At 41.1% G+C, this 17842-nt stretch overlaps 1 protein-coding gene across 4 annotated transcripts in view; it reads right to left on the bottom strand.

Annotated features, from left to right (window-relative positions):
- Positions 1-17842, bottom strand: part of CNOT10 (CCR4-NOT transcription complex subunit 10) — a 133601-nt gene that overhangs the window by 85108 nt on the left and 30651 nt on the right. For all 4 annotated transcript variants that reach the window (XM_070727305.1, XM_070727302.1, XM_070727303.1 and 1 more), the window contains exons 6-9: positions 9736-9816; positions 5432-5515; positions 3006-3123; positions 950-1099 (exon numbers count right to left, since the gene is read on the bottom strand). In XM_070727305.1, the coding sequence (XP_070583406.1) occupies positions 950-1099; positions 3006-3123; positions 5432-5515; positions 9736-9816 (433 nt within the window). The remainder of the gene's footprint in view (positions 1-949; positions 1100-3005; positions 3124-5431; positions 5516-9735; positions 9817-17842) is intronic.

Genomic DNA, 17842 nt, shown 5'->3' with positions numbered 1-17842 from the left:
CTCTCACCTGTGGCTCTTAGTAGCTGTAGCATGCATAGCAGCCATATCCCGGGCAATAGCTTTGACAGGCTGGCCAAACCAGGCTGAGAGCAGCCGATGGGTCACTGACCTTCGGTGAGATAGGAACTTGTCTATCCCAAGGATGTGAAGACAGGTTTTGGTGGACTGAGTAGATGAAATCTACTAGAATAGGTCAACAATCATGAATGCAGTCTCTGTGAGCAATGTGGTCACTAACAGCACGGCAAGACACAGAAGACACCCTGGTCAACCACTAGAAGGGAAACTCTGACTGGAAACCCTCACTGCCTTATGGCTATATCCATCATTAGAAAAGGCTTCAGGAGTAAACCCTGAGGCAAAAATCTGAAGCCGGAGTTCTAGAAGCAGTTCCTGACTGTGTACAGCCATGTTCTGATAATTCCTGCAATGTAGCTGGAACCAATCATATTGGCTTTTGCCATTCCATTGGATTATTTCAGAGACTTGGAGAGGGGGATCTGCTGCTTGGGTAACAGTCTATCCTTCGTACTAACCTACCCAGGCTTTGTGTTTGGGGGAGTCCAGAGCATGGTACCATGTTTTTCGAATCCAAAGGAAGCCTTTCTCAATTTATCCATTAGTAAATATTTTTGAAGTTGATTAAGTCAATTCAACAATCAATGCTCTTGGGATCTTGTGATTTACCCTAAAATATAATTTACTGTATGTATCAATCTAGATTTATATTTGAAGAAATGTAATATATTATGCTACGTATAATTCTACTTTTTGTATTTTATTCCTTAGTCACAAACAAAGCTGGAAAAATAATTCTAAGGCATCCCTTGTATTAAAAGAAACCTAACAGTTCAATTTCAAAAATTAGGAAAGTCAAAATTCTGAATTTATTTTATATCTTATTAATCTATTCATTAGTTCTCACAATGTATTTATTTGCTTACTTTACCTGGGTCTGCGCCACCTGTTCCAAGCTGTGCAGAGGCATTATCATTTTCTTGCAAAGCCTTTTTAAAATAGAAAATCCCTAAATTGTGTTTCCCCATAGCAAAATGGATGCAACCAAGATTATTCCAGAACATGCACCGTAAACATTCTCCTAAGAAAAAGCAATAGCAAATGAAATTATGGACTTTCTAGGGAGATGGGCAACATTTGATTTTCTGTATATTTATTTTCAAGACTACAAGAAGACTACACATTTAATTCTATTTTCTTGCATATTCACTTGGTCTTTTACAAACAGCTCATTGCTTATTTGAACCCTATGACAATTATTAAGTGTTGTACCACATGGTTCTTGACAAATGTATCTTTTATGTACACTGAGAGCATGTGCACCAAGACCATTTCCTTGTGTGTTCAATCATACTTGGCCAATAAAGAATTGCATTGCATTGCATTGCATTGCATTGCATTTTATTCTATTCATCATGTTTAACAACAGTAAACCCTGCATTGACCACTGGAAGTCTCTCAGTATTCTTTCTTCAAATCAAACTCCAAATGTTCTGTGTTTTCTTCAATAGCTGTCTTGTGAAGAAAAAAGTTTTTTCAGTTTAACTAAATTTATATTGATTCAATGAAGTACCTTAATTAATCAGAACAAATAAGGCAACAATGCAAGTTGTAAATTTTAATTTGGATACAATTAATTTGAACAATGAAGTGAAAATTGTTATTATAAAAATAAAGACTTGTGTGTTGTAAGTTTAATCAGACATCATGTGGCTTTAATAGACAATTGGAGCTGCTGGTTTAACCACTGTGAGAATCCTGAGGCTGTACTATGAAACCTTTTTAATAGACTTATTAACAATAAGTAATTCTGCATTGTTGCAATTATTTCATTTGAGCTTTTTCACATTTTATAAATTTAATGACATTATACTTAATTTCATTTTTGTTATAATGATTAAGTACTTATACATTTCTATTTACGTATTAGGATCATTCCATGTCAAGTGGACCAGTGGTCCCCACCTTCCTATCTCAGATTTTGATGAAATTTGGCACATAGTTTCTTTATGATATAAAACTATGCTGTGCAAAATTTTAGCTGATTTGGATAATTTGAGATTTCTATTCCATATCTGTTCCCAATCTGCCAAGTGAATATTGTGTCCTATATTTTGCACCCATGCTATCATAGGTCCTTTAACTAAGTCTTCGTTTCTTTCGTATTATAATAATACCTGTCAAATTTGGATATAATTTTGTTTTCAGGGCCAGTCAAAAGTTTGTCTAATATACTTGATTCAGTTCCAATTCTATTGTCTTTCATATCCGTCTTATAACAGAATTGTATTTAGGCCACCAATCGATCTCTATATTTTGATTACTTAATTCTTCTCTATTTTTAAGTTTCCCAGTTCTTCTAAAATATCCTTATATTTCAACATTTTATTTCTATTGAATGTGTTTGGGTATATCATTGCTTCCATTGTTGAAAGCCAGTTTGAAACTTTAATGTAATGGTTGTTGTTGTTTTTTAATATCGAAACAAGTTGTAATGAGTGTCTCTCTGACCAGGTGCCTTCGAAAGTAGTTGGGAATTTTTTCTTTATTCCGTAGAAAGGAGTGCCAGCTTGTTAATAAATCATGGCCTCCTAATGTCAAGAGATGGGTATTATCCACGTAATTATTGCTGCTGTTTGATAAAGTTTCCAATCAGGAAGTCCAAAGCCACCTCTGTTTTTATTGTCTTGTAAATCTATTTTTTTATTCTTGTTTTTTTGTTTTGCTAAATAAATCTTATTATTTTATCTAAATTTGTAAAGAATTTTCTATCTAATTTAACAGGAACTACTTGAAACAGATATAATAATTTTGGGAGCATGTTCATATAATGTTTTTATGTATTGCAAGTAAAACACAATTCCAAGGAGAACAGAAAATATGAAACTCAGAGATACATTAATCCAAACAATGTTTTATATCAAATCAGTAAATAACCAGTAAATAAAACCAGTAAATAAAAATCAAACAATAAAAGTGATTTGTACCTGTCTTCATAAATTCTGGGTGTTCAGCAATATTTGAGCTGTTCAGGAGCTTTACAGCTTTCCGATAATTGCCTCTTAAATACTCAAAGTTGCTTTTCAGAAAAAGTGAAGGTGCAGACTGTGAAGTGCATAAAAAGAATAGTTACTGGAACCTTGAGGGAGCAGAGTTGGAAACCTGAATTAATAACAACAGAAAAGCAAAAGCTGCAGAAATGTCTAAACTTTGACTGTAAGAGAGGTACCACTAAACCCTACAATTTCTAGTGATCTAAACAGCTTTGAAAGCAGTTTATTTAATATTAGACAACCCATGAACCATTGACTCATCAATTCAGAAATATTTCCTTAGTAGAGAAACAGTATGACCACAGATGGGCAAGCAGTATAAACAAAAGCAACTTCCAAACTGGGTGCTCAGTTGAGTTTTCCTTGTAAGAAGCTGTCAGGGAGCATTGGAGATTACAATCATGTAACTGTTTCTGACTGTGACAGTAACTGCAGTAGCACTGAAATAGCTACAGGTTTGCCAAATTTCAGTCCCACAAGAATCATGGCTCATGCATTATGAATATTGTTCTATCTTGGGCCTATGCAGCTTAAAAAGAAAAAAGAAGGAATCTATGCACTGATATTTCAAATCAATCTTTTTATATAGAAAATCTCATTTATACAAGCCAAAGTCATGCATTTGAGTTCATCTTGGCAGTTTCTCAGAGAGGGTAATTAAGAGATAATAGTTCCACGACTAGGCTGCTGCCAAAGATCAAAGCTCATTGCGAATTTCTTCATGAGATAAAAAGTCTCCAGTTTCACAGACTTACTTTTACAGCTTTTCAGCATCTGCACAAACAGGGCAGTTCAAGGATTTTACAGGAAAATAACAGGTGGCTAGCGTAACCTGGCTAAAACCTCAAACATCATACAGCTCCATTGCAAAATGTTGAAACTCCACCCCGAATTACCCATACACCACCCTTTAAATACCTATAGTAAGTGGACAACAATTCCCTATAGTTACAAACTACAGACTACTTCATTTTCCCATACAAGTATTCTTGTCTGTTTCTTCTACAGCGGGCATCTAGGTTCCTGATCTTCCTTCTCCTCCTCCAAGTCAGACTCTACTTCATTGTCATATCTGCCATCTTTGGTGGTCCTTCAGGTTCATCCAGGTCTATTTCTACCTCACTCTCACTCTCTGCATCAGCTGGCAATACCACTGTCCCAGAGTACCAAGATGGGGCTAGCTCATCCTCCTCAGAATCTATCATTACCAGAGTTGGACGAGGAGCACTCACAACAAGTATATTCTGTAATCAATTTGAATACATGATTCAAAAATTGTTATCACACAATACCTCATATTGTCCAATCGAAGGTTACAATCAATACAAGACAGTAGACTTGTACAAGTTTTACAACCCATGCCCCATTGAGTTATCATTTCAGAGATATTTCCTTATTAAGTAGAGAAACAGAATAATCAAGAGCATTGGAAATCTTCCTTCCTTCCTTCCTTCCTTCCTTCCTTCCTTCCTTCCTTCCTTCCTTCCTTCCTTATTTATTATTTATTTATTATTTGGATTTGTATGCCGCCCCTCTCCGAAGACTCGGGGCGGCTCACAACAAGTGAAAAAACAATCCAATACATAATCCATTTAATTAAAATATTAACAGGCAGATGAGTAGCTGCTGGGTACATGAGGAATGCGGATTGCAAGACTGGCCAGGAAACTGTCACAGAACCCTAAAAATCAACTCACACAACCCGGCAACAGCTAGTAACACTGTAATAACCACAACCTTTTCCATTTCATTCCCTTCAGGTTATGGGTTCCGAATTTCGAACATATTCTAAACATTAGGCCATTTGAGGTACCTTGGTTCAAAAATGGTTGCTGTATGATGCATTGTTTCACTCATTAAAGTTTTCAAACTAAATAATTTTATTTAAAAATAATTGTTAGTTAATTGGAAAAGGTGCAATGAGACTCCTGATTCTTTTGCCACATTATGCTCACATGGCTCTCCACAATATTTTAATAAGTAAATGGTTTTTCAAGGCTGAAATGAACAGCAGATTTTATATATGATAAATATGAAAAGTAACATAAAAATTCAAAAATGCAAGAGTTAAGGAAAACAACTAGCTATTTTAATCTTTAATTGTACAGCTATTTCTTAATAGAATGTACCTAATGCAAAAACCGTTTTTTATCCTTTTAGAACATCATCCATTAAAGTAACGGATCCCTCCATACTTCACCTCAGATCTGAAGGGAAATCTATTAAAACAAACTAAAATCCAAACAGTAGATAGAAGAAACAAGCAGATTTCTACTGTCTGAGGAGAAATATGCTAATATCAGATATTTCAATTCATAGAAATTACAAATATGCTTTGTAAATATGCATTAATTACTCACATTTCCAGTTGTATTCATAACTGATTTGATTTCCCTCTTGCATGCTTTCAGAGATTTCATTTGAATATAAGCTCGAACCTTAAACTGTAAATCATAAACATAAAGTTTAGTGTTTAAATATTACACATAATTATAAAACATAAACATAAAACTTCATTATGTTATAAAAACGTTGTACTATTCAGAAACTTTACTAGTCCCAATATAAAAATTAAATGTAATTACATGATATACTGGTCAAACTTAAAAATTATTATAGAAGAACAATATGACTGGTTTCAAGAGATAATGCTCAACACAATACTGATAATAAAATAACATATTAATGTTTTAAGGCCAACTAATAATCATAATCCCAGTTTCCTAACTGCAAAATAATTGCAACTTTGTTGGGTAGACAATACAGGAATCACAACCAGGTGAGTTAATTCTCCTTTACTATAAAGCTAGATTGACAAAACCTTGCAAATTTGAAATTACATTGTTCCCCTTCATCCATGGTTTCCTTTAAAGCCTGAAAACTAGGGAGGGCTTCTTATGACCTCTTGTCTCCCACCTATCCAGCTGTGAACTATGCTGTTTTTTTAATCTGATCATTTCTTTGGTAGCATCTCTGCCTCATTTCCCAAGGTCCTTCCACATACTATTGTAATACAGAGAGCTCCACAAAAAGAAATTTTTATATTTTTATATTTTACCTGTTTTAATATTTAACTAATCAATTAATTAACTGGGAATTGTATTTTATATATTTATTAGTGTTTTAAACTGTTATCAATTTAATCTATTTTTAGTATTGGGGGTTCTAAATTTAAATGGATGATTGGGACAGAGTTACCTGTGTGCATGAGCTGAATGGCTGGTATGATTGGGATGACTGGGGTGGGAGGGGTTACGGTATGGATGAGATGAATGGTAAGAGTATGAATGGTAGATCTGGCCCACCTGACGCTCAAGAGGCGGGAGGGGATGGGGCACCGATCTCTGGGGTGGCAGAGGGTCGGAATATTCCAGTGTTGCTGGGGAGAGGCAGATATGGCGGGGGCCACGGAGTTAGCCGTTCCAGGGGAACGAGGGACCGTTGCTTAATAACGATCCCTTGTTTTGGCTCCGTGAGCCCAATCTTGGGTACTGGTGATGAGTGTAACTCTGACCCTGGGCTCAGGTTGCTGCTGCTTAATGCCAGGTCGGTGGTAAATAAAGCTCTCCTCATCCGGGATTTGATCCTGGATGAGGAGGCCGACCTGGCATGTATTACTGAAACCTGGCTGGGGCCAGAGGGAGGTGTTCCTCTCTCTGAAATTTGCTCAGCCAGGTTTCAGATATGGCATCAACCTCGACCCCAGGGAAGGGGGGGAGGAGTGGCTATTATAGCCAGGGAGAGCCTTTGCCTACGTGGACTCATTGCTCCGGAAATTGCGGGTTGCGAGTCTCTCTTGATGAAGTTGGACTTAGGGGTTCAGGTGGGCTTATTTCTCATGTACCTGCCTCCCAGCTGCGTGTCAAAAGCCCTGCCTGTGCTACTCGAGGAGGTAGCCGGGTTGGCGGTGGAGTGCCCCAGACTTATTGTCTTGGGGGACTTCAACCTGCCGTCACTCAGCGAAACCTCTGGGTTGGCACAGGAGTTCATGGCCACCATGACAGCCATGGACCTGACTCAAGTAGTACGGGGTCCGACTCACGAGGGAGGGCACGCACCTGACATGGTATTCCTTTCCGAGCAACTGAGTAATGGTCTGAGACTAAGGGGCTTAGAGGCATTGCCTTTGTCATGGTCAGACCATTTTCTACTACAGCTTGACTTCCTGGCTCCAATCCTTCCCCGCAGGGAGGCGGAACCAATTAAGATGTTCCGCCCCAGACGCCTGATGGACCCAGAGGGCTTTCAGACGGTGCTTGGGGTTATACCAGAGGCACTTGTCCACAGTTCGGCAGAGTCTCTTGCGAAAGCCTGGAACAAGGCCGCAGCGGAGACTCTTGACCGGATTGCGCCTTTGTGACCTCTCCGTGGCGCTAGACCCCATAGAGTTCCATGGTTCAACGAGTAGCTCCGGGAGTTGAAACGCCAGAAGAGGCGTCTAGAGAAGCGATGGAGGAAGAGTAGGTCTGAATCTGATCGAACACTTGTAAGAGCTTTTATTAAGACTTACAAAGTGGCGCTCAAGGCGGCAAGATGCGCGTACCATGCCGCCTTGATTGCATCAGCGGAATCCCGCCCGGCCGCTCTGTTTAGGGTGACCCGCTCCCTTCTTAATCAGGGGGGAGTTGGGGAGCCCTTGCAGAGCAGTGCCGAGGATTTTACCACGTTTTCGCTGATAAAATCGCTCAGATCCGGGCCGACCTCGACTCCAATTGGGAAACAGAGTTGACTGACAACGAGTCAGTCGAGGTGACTGGGGCACGTACTTGTCCACCTGTCTGGGAAGAGTTTGATCTGGTGACACCTGATGAAGTGGACAAGGCCATTGGATCTGTGAGTTCCGCCACCTGTTTACTGGATCCGTGTCCCTCCTGGTTGGTCTCGGCCAGCAGGGAGGTGACACGGAGCTGGGTCCAGGAGATTACCAACGCTTCCTTGGGGAGGGGAGTTTTTCCAACTCTCTATAAAGAAGCGCTCGTGCGCTCCCTCCTCAAGAAGCCCTCCCTGGACCCAGCCGTACTTAATAACTATCGCCCAGTCTCCAACCTTCCCTTTATGGGGAAGGTTGTTGAGAAGGTGGTGGCACTCCAGCTCCAACGGTCCTTGGAAGAAGCCGATTATCTAGGTCCCCAGCAGTCGGGCTTCAGACCCGGTTACAGCACGGAAACTGCTTTGGTTGCGTTGATGGATGATCTCTGGCGGGCCCGGGACAGGGGTTTATCCTCTGTCCTGGTGCTCCTTGACCTCTCAGCGGCTTTCGATACCATCGACCATGGTATCCTTCTGCACCAGCTGGAGGGGTTGGGAGTGGGGGGCACTGTTCTTCAGTGGTTCTCCTCCTACCTCTCCAGCCGGTCGCAGTCGGTGTTAGTGGGGGGTCAGAGGTCGACTCCGAGGTCTCTCCCTTGTGGGGTGCCTCAGGGGTTGGTCCTCTCCCCCCTGCTATTTAACATCTACATGAAACAGCTGGGTGAGATCATCCGAGGGCATGGGGTGAGGTATCATCAGTACGCTGATGATACCCAGCTTTACATCTCCACCCCATGTCCAGTCAACGAAGCAGTGGAAGTGATGTGCCGGTGTCTGGAGGCTGTTGGGGCCTGGATGGGTGTCAACAGACTCAAGCTCAACCCGGATAAGACGGAGTGGCTGTGGGTCCTGCCTCCCAAGGACGATTCCATCTGTCCGTCCATTACCCTGGGGGGGGAATTATTGACCCCCTCAGAGAGGGTCCGCAACTTGGGCGTCCTCCTCGATCCACAGCTCACATTAGAAAACCATCTTTCAGCTGTGGCGAGGGGGGCGTTTGCCCAGGTTCGCCTGGTGCACCAGTTGCAGCCCTATCTGGACCGGGACTCATTGCTCACAGTCACTCATGCCCTCATCACCTCGAGGTTCGACTACTGTAACGCTCTCTACATGGGGCTACCTTTGAAAAGTGTTCGGAAACTTCAGATTGTGCAGAATGCAGCTGCGAGAGCAATCATGGGCTTACCTAGGTATGCCCATGTTTCGCCATCACTCTGCAGTCTGCATTGGTTGCCGATCAATTTCCAGTCACAATTCAAAGTGTTGGTTATGACCTTTAAAGCCCTTCATGGCATTGGACCAGAATACCTCCGAGACCGCCTCCTGCCGCACGAATCACAGCGACCGATTAGGTCCCACAGAGTGGGCCTTCTCCGGGTCCCGTCAACTAAACAATGTCGGTTGGCGGGCCCCAGGGGAAGAGCCTTCTCTGTGGCGGCCCCGACTCTCTGGAACCAACTCCCCCCGGAGATTAGAACTGCCCCTACTCTCCCTGCCTTCCGTAAAGTTCTTAAAACCCACCTTTGCCGTCAGGCATGGGGAACTGAAACATCTCCCCCGGGCATGTACAATTTATGTTTGGTATGTTTGTGTGTGTGCCTGTTAGTATATTGGGGTTCTTTTTTAAAACTTTTTTAAATATTTAAATTTATTTGAATCTATTTGGATTTGTACGATTTGTTTATGCCTTGTTGTGAGCCGCCCCGAGTTCGCGGAGAGGGGCGGCATACAAATCTAAATAATAAATAATAAATAATAATAATAAATAAATATATACCAAGTAACTGTGGTAACTCTGAAAATGCACGAAGTTTCTAAAAGAAATATTTAAGCAGAACCCAGTCTTAAATTTTACCTGATGTATCTTTGATTTTGCAGCTTCTGTTAGAGTTCCACTTTCAGTCTTGTTGGCTTCCTTACTAGCATTATTACCTGTCTGATTACAAATCAAAACATGAAATAGTTGTCAATTTTGGAAACCAATGAGTATTTCTTAAATTAACCTTATATTGTATAATTCCTGAAACTGAATTTATATTATATCCCATTTTTGCATAATTAAAGAAACAGATATGTCTTACTCAGAAGTTCAAATTATGACGTATGTTTTATGTTTCCTCCAAAATAAGATCAGGTCTTTTTTGTCCAGACCTAAAATAAGCACCAGATCTTATTTTGGGAGGATGTCTCTCCTGGTTACCTTATTTTTTGGTGGGGGGGCTTATATTAGGCACAGCTGTGAAAATATGGCTAGGGTTTGTTTTGGGGATAGGTGATATTTTCAGGGAGACAGAGTACTGCACTTCTCAATTTCTGTATATACTCGAGTATAAGCTGAGTTTTTCAGCCCAAAAAATGGGCTGAAAAACACAACCTCGGCTTATACTCGGGTCACTGACAAGTCACCACAAGAGGGCGCCATTGCTTGAGCCAGAGAGAGGAGGCACCAGCCCCACCCCTCCCTCAGCTCCGACTGCGAGAGGAGAAAAAGGCGATGGGAAGCCAGTGAGGTCAGGGGCGGTGGATTCCTGCTTCTGTCTTCTAGCCACCCCCCCCCCACCTCACCGGCTTTTCCCCCCTCTCGCGCGCCGTCGGAGCTGTGGGAGGGGTGGGACTGGTGCCTCCTCTCCCTGGCTCAAGCAAAGGAGCCAGCCAAGCGCTCCAACCGCTCCGAGAGGGGGGGGAAAGCAATGGGAAGCCGGTGAGGTTGTGTGTGTGTGCGCGCGCGCGCGCACGCCCATCCACCCTGCGAAGAATGCCAGCTACCTCTTTGAAGGAGCGGGTGTGTAGCCAAGGTGCCTCCTTTTTCCCTCGCTGAAACCGGGAGGCTTTTTTTTTACTCCTCGCTCCCTCCATGTGTGTGTGTGTATTTGTCAACAAATAAACCCTATTGGAGTCGGCAGGACGGAGCAAGCCCTAGAGGGGCGTGGGGGTGGGGGTGTGAATGAAAGGGAAGCCAAGGCAACGAATTTTAGAGGGCGAGCGTGTGTATGCCCCCTCTCCCCACCACCGTGAAAAAAGCCAGCTACCTCTCTGAAGGAGCGGGTGTGTAGCCAAATGCCTCCTTTCCCCCTCGCTGAAACCGGGAGGCTTTTTTTTTTTTACTCCTTGCTCCCTTCCTGTGTGTATTTGTCAACAAATAAAGGACGGAGGAAGCCCTAGAACGGTGGGAGGGGGCCGTGTGGATGAAAGGGAAGCCAAGGCAACAAAGAAAAAGGGGGAGAATGAATTTTAGAGCGCGAGCGTGTGTGTGCGTGTGTGCATGCCCCCTCTCCCCCCCACCGTGAAAAAAGCCAGCTACCTCTTTGAAGGAGTGGGTGTGTAGCCAAAGTGCCTCCTTTTTCCCTTGCTGAAACCGGGAGGCTTTTTTTTCCCTCCCTGTGTGTATTTGTCAACAGGTTTACCTTAACTATTCCTTGCTCTCTCTGCATTGCCCTTAGTCATATTAAAAAGGCCCCCTGCTGTCCGATTCTCCTCCCCCTCCTTTGAAAGGATTTAAACTGTTTAAAAAATGGTATTTTGTGGTAGTTGCTGTCCTTGCTTGGATAGGAACTAATAAGGCAAGAGCTAGACAGGAATTCCTAAAGTGTGTTTGTGAATCTTTAAAAGTTGCCTTTTATAAAGTGGGTTTCAGAGCAAGTTTCAATTAACAAGTATGAGGGGAAGCATTTTACATACATATTTTAAAAATGAGTTTGATTCTTAATAGGACCTGCATATTTAGGATACAAAACCACAAGAGCTGTCTGTGTTTAGCAAGTTTTGCTTGTCTCACTAGTTTGTCTGTCTGTCTGTCTGTCTGTCTGTCTGTCTGTCTATCATCTATCTACCTACCTACCTACCTACCTACCTACCTACCTACCTGGTTTTCTATGCTGATAACCTCACAGCAGCTAATGCTGAAGCTCTGTTTGGATATACAGATTTATTCATTTATTTATTTATTTATTTATTTAATTAATTAATTAATTAATCGGATCTGTATGCCGCCCCTCTCCAAGGACTCAGGGTGGCTCACAGCATATATAAAAACAGAATAATAATGTAAATCCAATTAATGATGAGATGATGAGAAGGAATCCTGTTTTAAATTTACAGAGCTAGTTTAGTGGTTTTCTTTAAAATAAATATTCTCAAACATGTAAACTTCTGATGTTTCAATTAATGTAATTTTATTGGTTTCCATTTTTATAATTTACCAATAGCCACTGCATTTTCTAACCTCAGCTTATACTCGGGTCAATAAGTTTTCCCAGTTTTTGTGGCAAAACCTGGTGCCTCGGCTTATACTCGGGTCGGCTTATACTCGAGTATATGCGGTATATGATCCAGCATGAGTCAGGCAACTATTAAGACCAACTTAATGGTAGTAAAGGAAATAAATGTATTTCTTCATCCTATTGCATCAGTTGTCCAGCAACATTGTTTAAGAGAATTTAGGCGCTCTTCAGAAGTGTTAGTACCAAAGCCTATGTGCAAAGGTTGTGTAAATTATATGCTGGACTACTGCTGGATGAAGTTGCTTTGATTCATTCTAAATTGGACTTTAGGCTTGGTGTAGATGTTATTCTTTGGAATTCTTTATTCTTTATTGGCCAAGTGTGATTGTCTTGGTGCATATGCTATCAGGAATTTGTCTTGGTGCATATGCTATCAGTGTACATAAAAGAAAATATAGATTTGTCAAGAAACATGTGGTACAAGACTTAATGATTGTCATATGGTTCAAATAAGCAATGAAGAAACAATCAATATTAATAAAAATCTTAGAATACAAGCAACAAGTTATAGTCATAGAGTCCTAAGTGGGAGGAAAAGGATGATAGTAATGATGAGAAAAACTAGTAGAAATAGAAGTGCAGACTTAGTAAAAAGTTTGATAGTGTTGAGGGAATTATTTGTTTAGTAGATGGCGTTTAGGAAAAAACTGTTCTTGAGTCTAGTTGTCTTGGTGTGCAGTGCTCAGCGAAGTTTTGTGGGTAGGAGTTGAAACAGTTTGTGTCCAGGATGTGAGGGGTCAGTAAATATTTTCACCGCCCTCTTTTGACTCGTGCAGTATACAGGTCCTCAATGGAAGGCAGGTTGGCAGCAATTGTTTTTTCTGTAGTTCTGATTATCTGCTGAATTCTGTATCGATCTTGTTGGGTATCAGAACTGTATCAGCAGCTCCTTGGGCAGTTTGAGCTTCCTGGGTTGGCGCAGAAAGAGCTTCCTGAGTTGGCGCAGAAAGAACATTCCTTGTTGTGCTTTTTTTATGATGTTTTTGATGTTAGGTGACCATTTTAGGTCTTGAGATATGATAGAACCTAGAAATTTGAAGGTCTCTACTGCTGATACTGTGTTGGCTAGTATTGTGAGAGGTGGAAGGATGGAAGGGTTTCTCTTAAAGTCTACCACCATTTCTATGGTTTTGAGTATGTTCAGTTCTAGATTGTTCTGGTCACACTACAAGGTTAGTTGTTCAACCTTCCATCTGTATGTGGATTCATCATTGTCTTGAATGAGTCTGATCACTGTTGTATCGTCTGCAAACTTCAGCAGTTTAACAGATGGATCATTTGAGATGCAGTCTTTGGTGTATAGAGAGAAGTGGTGAGATTACACAGCCTTGGGGGGTCCTGTGCTAATTGTACATGTATCTGATGGAATTTTTTCCTACCTTCATCTGCTGCTTCCTGTCTGTTAGGAAGCTTGTGATCCACTTACAAGTGTTTTCAGGTATTGCTAGCTGATTTAGTTTGGTTAAGAGAATGTCCGGTATGATGGTGTTGAATGCTGAACTGAAGTCTACAAAGAGGACCTTAGCATAGGTCATTGGAGATTCAAGATGTTGTAGGATGTAGTGCAGAGCCATATTAACAGCATCCTCTGTCGATCTATTTGCTCGGTATGCAAATTGCAGGGGGTCTAACAGTGGATCTGTGATGGTTTTCAAGTGGAATGTCACTAACCTTTCAAAGGTTTTCATAACTACAGATGTATAGCAACTGGTCTGTAGTCATTCAATTCCTTCAGCTTCTTCAGCACTGGGATGATAGTAGAGCATTTGAAGCAAGAAGGAATATAGCACATCCTAGATATTTGTTGAAGATTTGGGTAAAGATGGGGGCCAATTGGTTAGCACAGACATTTAAGCAAGAAGGAGTTATCTTGTCTGAGCCTGGTGCTTTTCCAGGCTTCTGTCTGTGAAACAGATCTTGCACTTCATTTTCTGTGATCACTAGGGCTTGTAAACCCAATGGGATGGATTCAGTTGTAGGAGGTTTGACTGCTGTTGGTGTGTCTGGGATGGTAGTTGTGCAGATAGGTGGCTGTGGTTTCCTTTCAAACCTGCAGTAGAACACATTCAAGTCATCTGCCAGCTGCTAATTTCCTTCAGCTTGGAAAGGTGGTTTGCTGTAACTGGTGATGTTTTTGAAGGTTTTCCATGTGTGTTGGTTCATTTGTTGAGAACTAATTCTTTACCTATTCAGAGTAGTTTCTTTTTGCTGGTCTGATCTCTTGTTAATATATTTCTGGCCTGACTGTACAGCATTCTATCATCTTTTCTGTAGGCTTCCTCTTTGGAATGACGTAACTGCTTAAGTTTAGCTGTGAAGCAAAGTTTATTGTTACTTTATATTCTCAAGGTCCTGATCCTAACAGAAGCTGACATACGATGTTACAGTATCTGTGAGTTCATCCAGGTCTACAGAAGTATCTTCAAAAATATTCTAGTCTGTGTAGTCAAACAAGCTTGTAGCTTTAACTTTGCCTCTTCAATCCAAGTCCTGTTGGTATTGTGGCTTTAAATCTTTATTTGTAAGCAGGTACAAGGTGAATCATGCAATGATCAGAATAGCCCACAGCTGCTCATGTTAAGGAATGATAAGCATCTTTTAGTGTTTTGTAGCAGTGGTCTAAGATATTTAAGGTATCATCATGTGGAACTGATCACAGTTTTAAGCTCAGGGTAATTAATTCTGTTTCTCCTTTGTAAAAAAGCCCTTGAGTTTGACAAAACAAAAGTAGCAGTCATCTCAAGCCACTTTCCTCATATTCAACCAGTCACGAAAAGCATATCACATGAAGGGCCCAGCTTTTGTCTTGATCACCAAGTAGACAGTTAAAATGCATCTGGTATATCATTTTAATATCATGAGTGATTGAACATACTTGGCCTTTTGGTGTAACATAACAGTTAGCTCCTCCCCATAAATGTGATTTTCCAAGAAGGCATCATTCGCTGACTGCCCTGTCAATACTCCTTCCCATAAAACTCAGTAAAAACTTTACTGATATTGTCCTTGTAAGAAAATTCACAATTAAGTGCAACAAGCGAAGAAATGGGAATAACATAGAAAAACCACATACATTGAAAAATAGAAATGTAGAAATAAGGTAATAACAAAAATGCTTCTATATCAGAAACTTTATATGATAGAGCAAAACTAAGCTTATTTTTGGAATCAGCACATCAAACTCCATAAAACAGACATGCTGATGATTGTTTTGTGTTGAACAGTGTTATCAAATGCTTTTTGAGCACTGATAAATATTAGTGCTAATTATTTATGTGTAAATCATAATATTCCAGGACATTAAGTAAGCATGTCATACTGGACATAAGTTGGAAGAGCATATTCAGTGGTTACTAACACTTCCTAAAAAATTCTGCAGAAAATATTTGTAGATTGATGTAGCACTCAGTCCCAAGAAACTTTTCATTTACCATTTGACCTCCCCTTTCATCTTTAGTTCCAGTCATGACCAATGTTCCCTCTAATTTTTTTTCGGTGTGGGCGGAAAAGTACAGTGCCTGAGCAGCAGTCCCTTCAAGACTGGGCAGCACAGAATAAATAAATAAACAAACAAACAAACAAACAAACAAACATTCATGCCTCAGCGCCTGATTTTCTTTTACAAATGTCACCTAAGACAACTTATTGTGTATTTATTTGGGGCTCAGTGCTGGGGCAGAGTAAGGTCCCTTCCCACTATGTTATTCTGTTATTATATATTTCAATTAATATCATTATCCTCTTATAAATCCAGATAGGCCGTCATGCCTACTCCTCCTTATACATTCTTTTTAAAAGAAACAAAAAACCCTTTTACAATTTTTTTCCTAATTAGGGGGGAAAAATTCCCTTCTTTTTTATTAAAAGAAATTAATAATAAAGCAAAACCAAAATCTATTACTATTAAAACTAAAACAACCAGCAAAACCAAAAACACAACTATTAATAAATCCATGCTTTAAAATCATAATTTCTTAAATATTTATCATAGTATTATAGTAATCTAATAATACTATGAAAATCTATCTGAACACCAATGCATCAATTAATATATTTCCATATTTACTTTTCTATAATTTCATTCAATATTTCCAAGCTCAATTAATTTTCGGGACATAGCATTTACTATTATTAACTTTCATCAATCTTCTACATTTCCAAGTATATTTTAAATTCATAATGCAAAGTCATAAAACCATACAGTACATATCATAAACCCCTTATTTATCCTATGTATCTTCCATTAATTTTACCTATGTAATTCTATATAGTTCTAAAATTCTAATCCAATTTTACAAATTAATACATCCTAATATTAAACAACACCTAAATATATATTTTACCATCATTCCATAGTCAATCCATATTTAATAATCAATCATTCCTCCTCAAATTTCTACCACTGTCTCATTTCTGGGTGCCTCTCCTGTCTCTCCCTCTTTTCTCTCTCATTTGTTTCTCATCTCCCTCCCTTTTTCTCTCATTCCTTCCCCCTCTCACTTCTCCTCTCTTTTCCATCCCTGTCTCCCCCCCCCCCGTGTGTGTGTGTGAACTCTTGAACCATTTCCCAAAACAGGTGAGGGCTGGGGGTTTTTTCTCTGTTATTATTTGGGTGCTTCAGCAATGTTCCCTCTAAGCTGCACTATGGGCTATAGCTCAGGAGATTTGATATCTCGGTGCAGGAATTTACAAATCTCAAATCTCTCCCCCCCCCCCCCCCGCAGATTCTTTCCCGGTGGCCGGAAAAACTTGGGAGCTGCAAAGAAGGAAGCTCAGCTTCCAGTCTCGCAACATTTTGCTGAGGGCGCGAAGAGCAAAAAGTTGCGAGACCATGGCTTCCAAGTTTTTCCGGCCACCGGCATCCGCTGTGCTTGGAGGTGGACAACGCCCGGTGCCGCCAATGGAGCAACTGAGCGCACTTTGCTTCAGCATCTGGGTCGGCGGCGCCTCGGAAGCAGGTGAGAGGGGCAGCACCGGCCCGATCAATGTCTGCGGGGGCGCATGGATCCACGCCTCACATGCTGCCACCGCCGGCCCGATCACAGCCTTGGGGGGGCATGGATCCATCCCCCGCGTGCTGGGGAGGAGAGAGAGTGAAAGAAAGGGGGAGAGATAGAGGGAAAGCAAAAGAGAGAAAGGGGGAGAGATAGAGGGAAAGAGAAAGAGAGAGGGAGAAAGAGAAAGAGAGAAAGAAAGGGGGAGACAGAGGGAAAGTGAGAAAGAGAAAGAGAGGGAGAAAGAGAGACAGAGAGAGAAAGGGGGACAGGGAGAGAGAAAGAGAGAGAGAAAGCAAGGAGGGGGAGAGAGAGAGAGTGGGGGGGGAGAGAGAGTGAAAGAAAGGGGGAGAGATAGAGGGAAAGTGAAAGAGAGGGGGAGAAAGAGAAAGAAAGAAAGGGGGAGAGATAGAGGGAAAGAGAAAGAGAGGGGAGAAAGAGAAAGAGAGAAAGAAAGGGGGAGAGATAGAGGGAAAGTGAGAAAGAGAAAGAGAGGGAGAAAAAGAGAAAGAGAGACAGAGAGAGAAAGAGAGACAGAAAGCAAGAGACAGAGAGAAAGAAGGGGAGAGATAGAGGGAGAAAGAGAGAAAGAGAGGGGGAGAAAAAGAGAGAGAGAGAAAGGGAGAGAGAGATAGAGAGAGAGAGAAAGAGGGGGAGAAAGTGAGAGAGAGAGAGGTAGAGAGAAAGA

The sequence above is a fragment of the Erythrolamprus reginae genome, chromosome Z (genome assembly GCF_031021105.1).
Source record: "Erythrolamprus reginae isolate rEryReg1 chromosome Z, rEryReg1.hap1, whole genome shotgun sequence".
NCBI lineage: Eukaryota > Metazoa > Chordata > Lepidosauria > Squamata > Dipsadidae > Erythrolamprus > Erythrolamprus reginae.
This window is presented reverse-complemented; position numbering and strand designations above follow the sequence as displayed.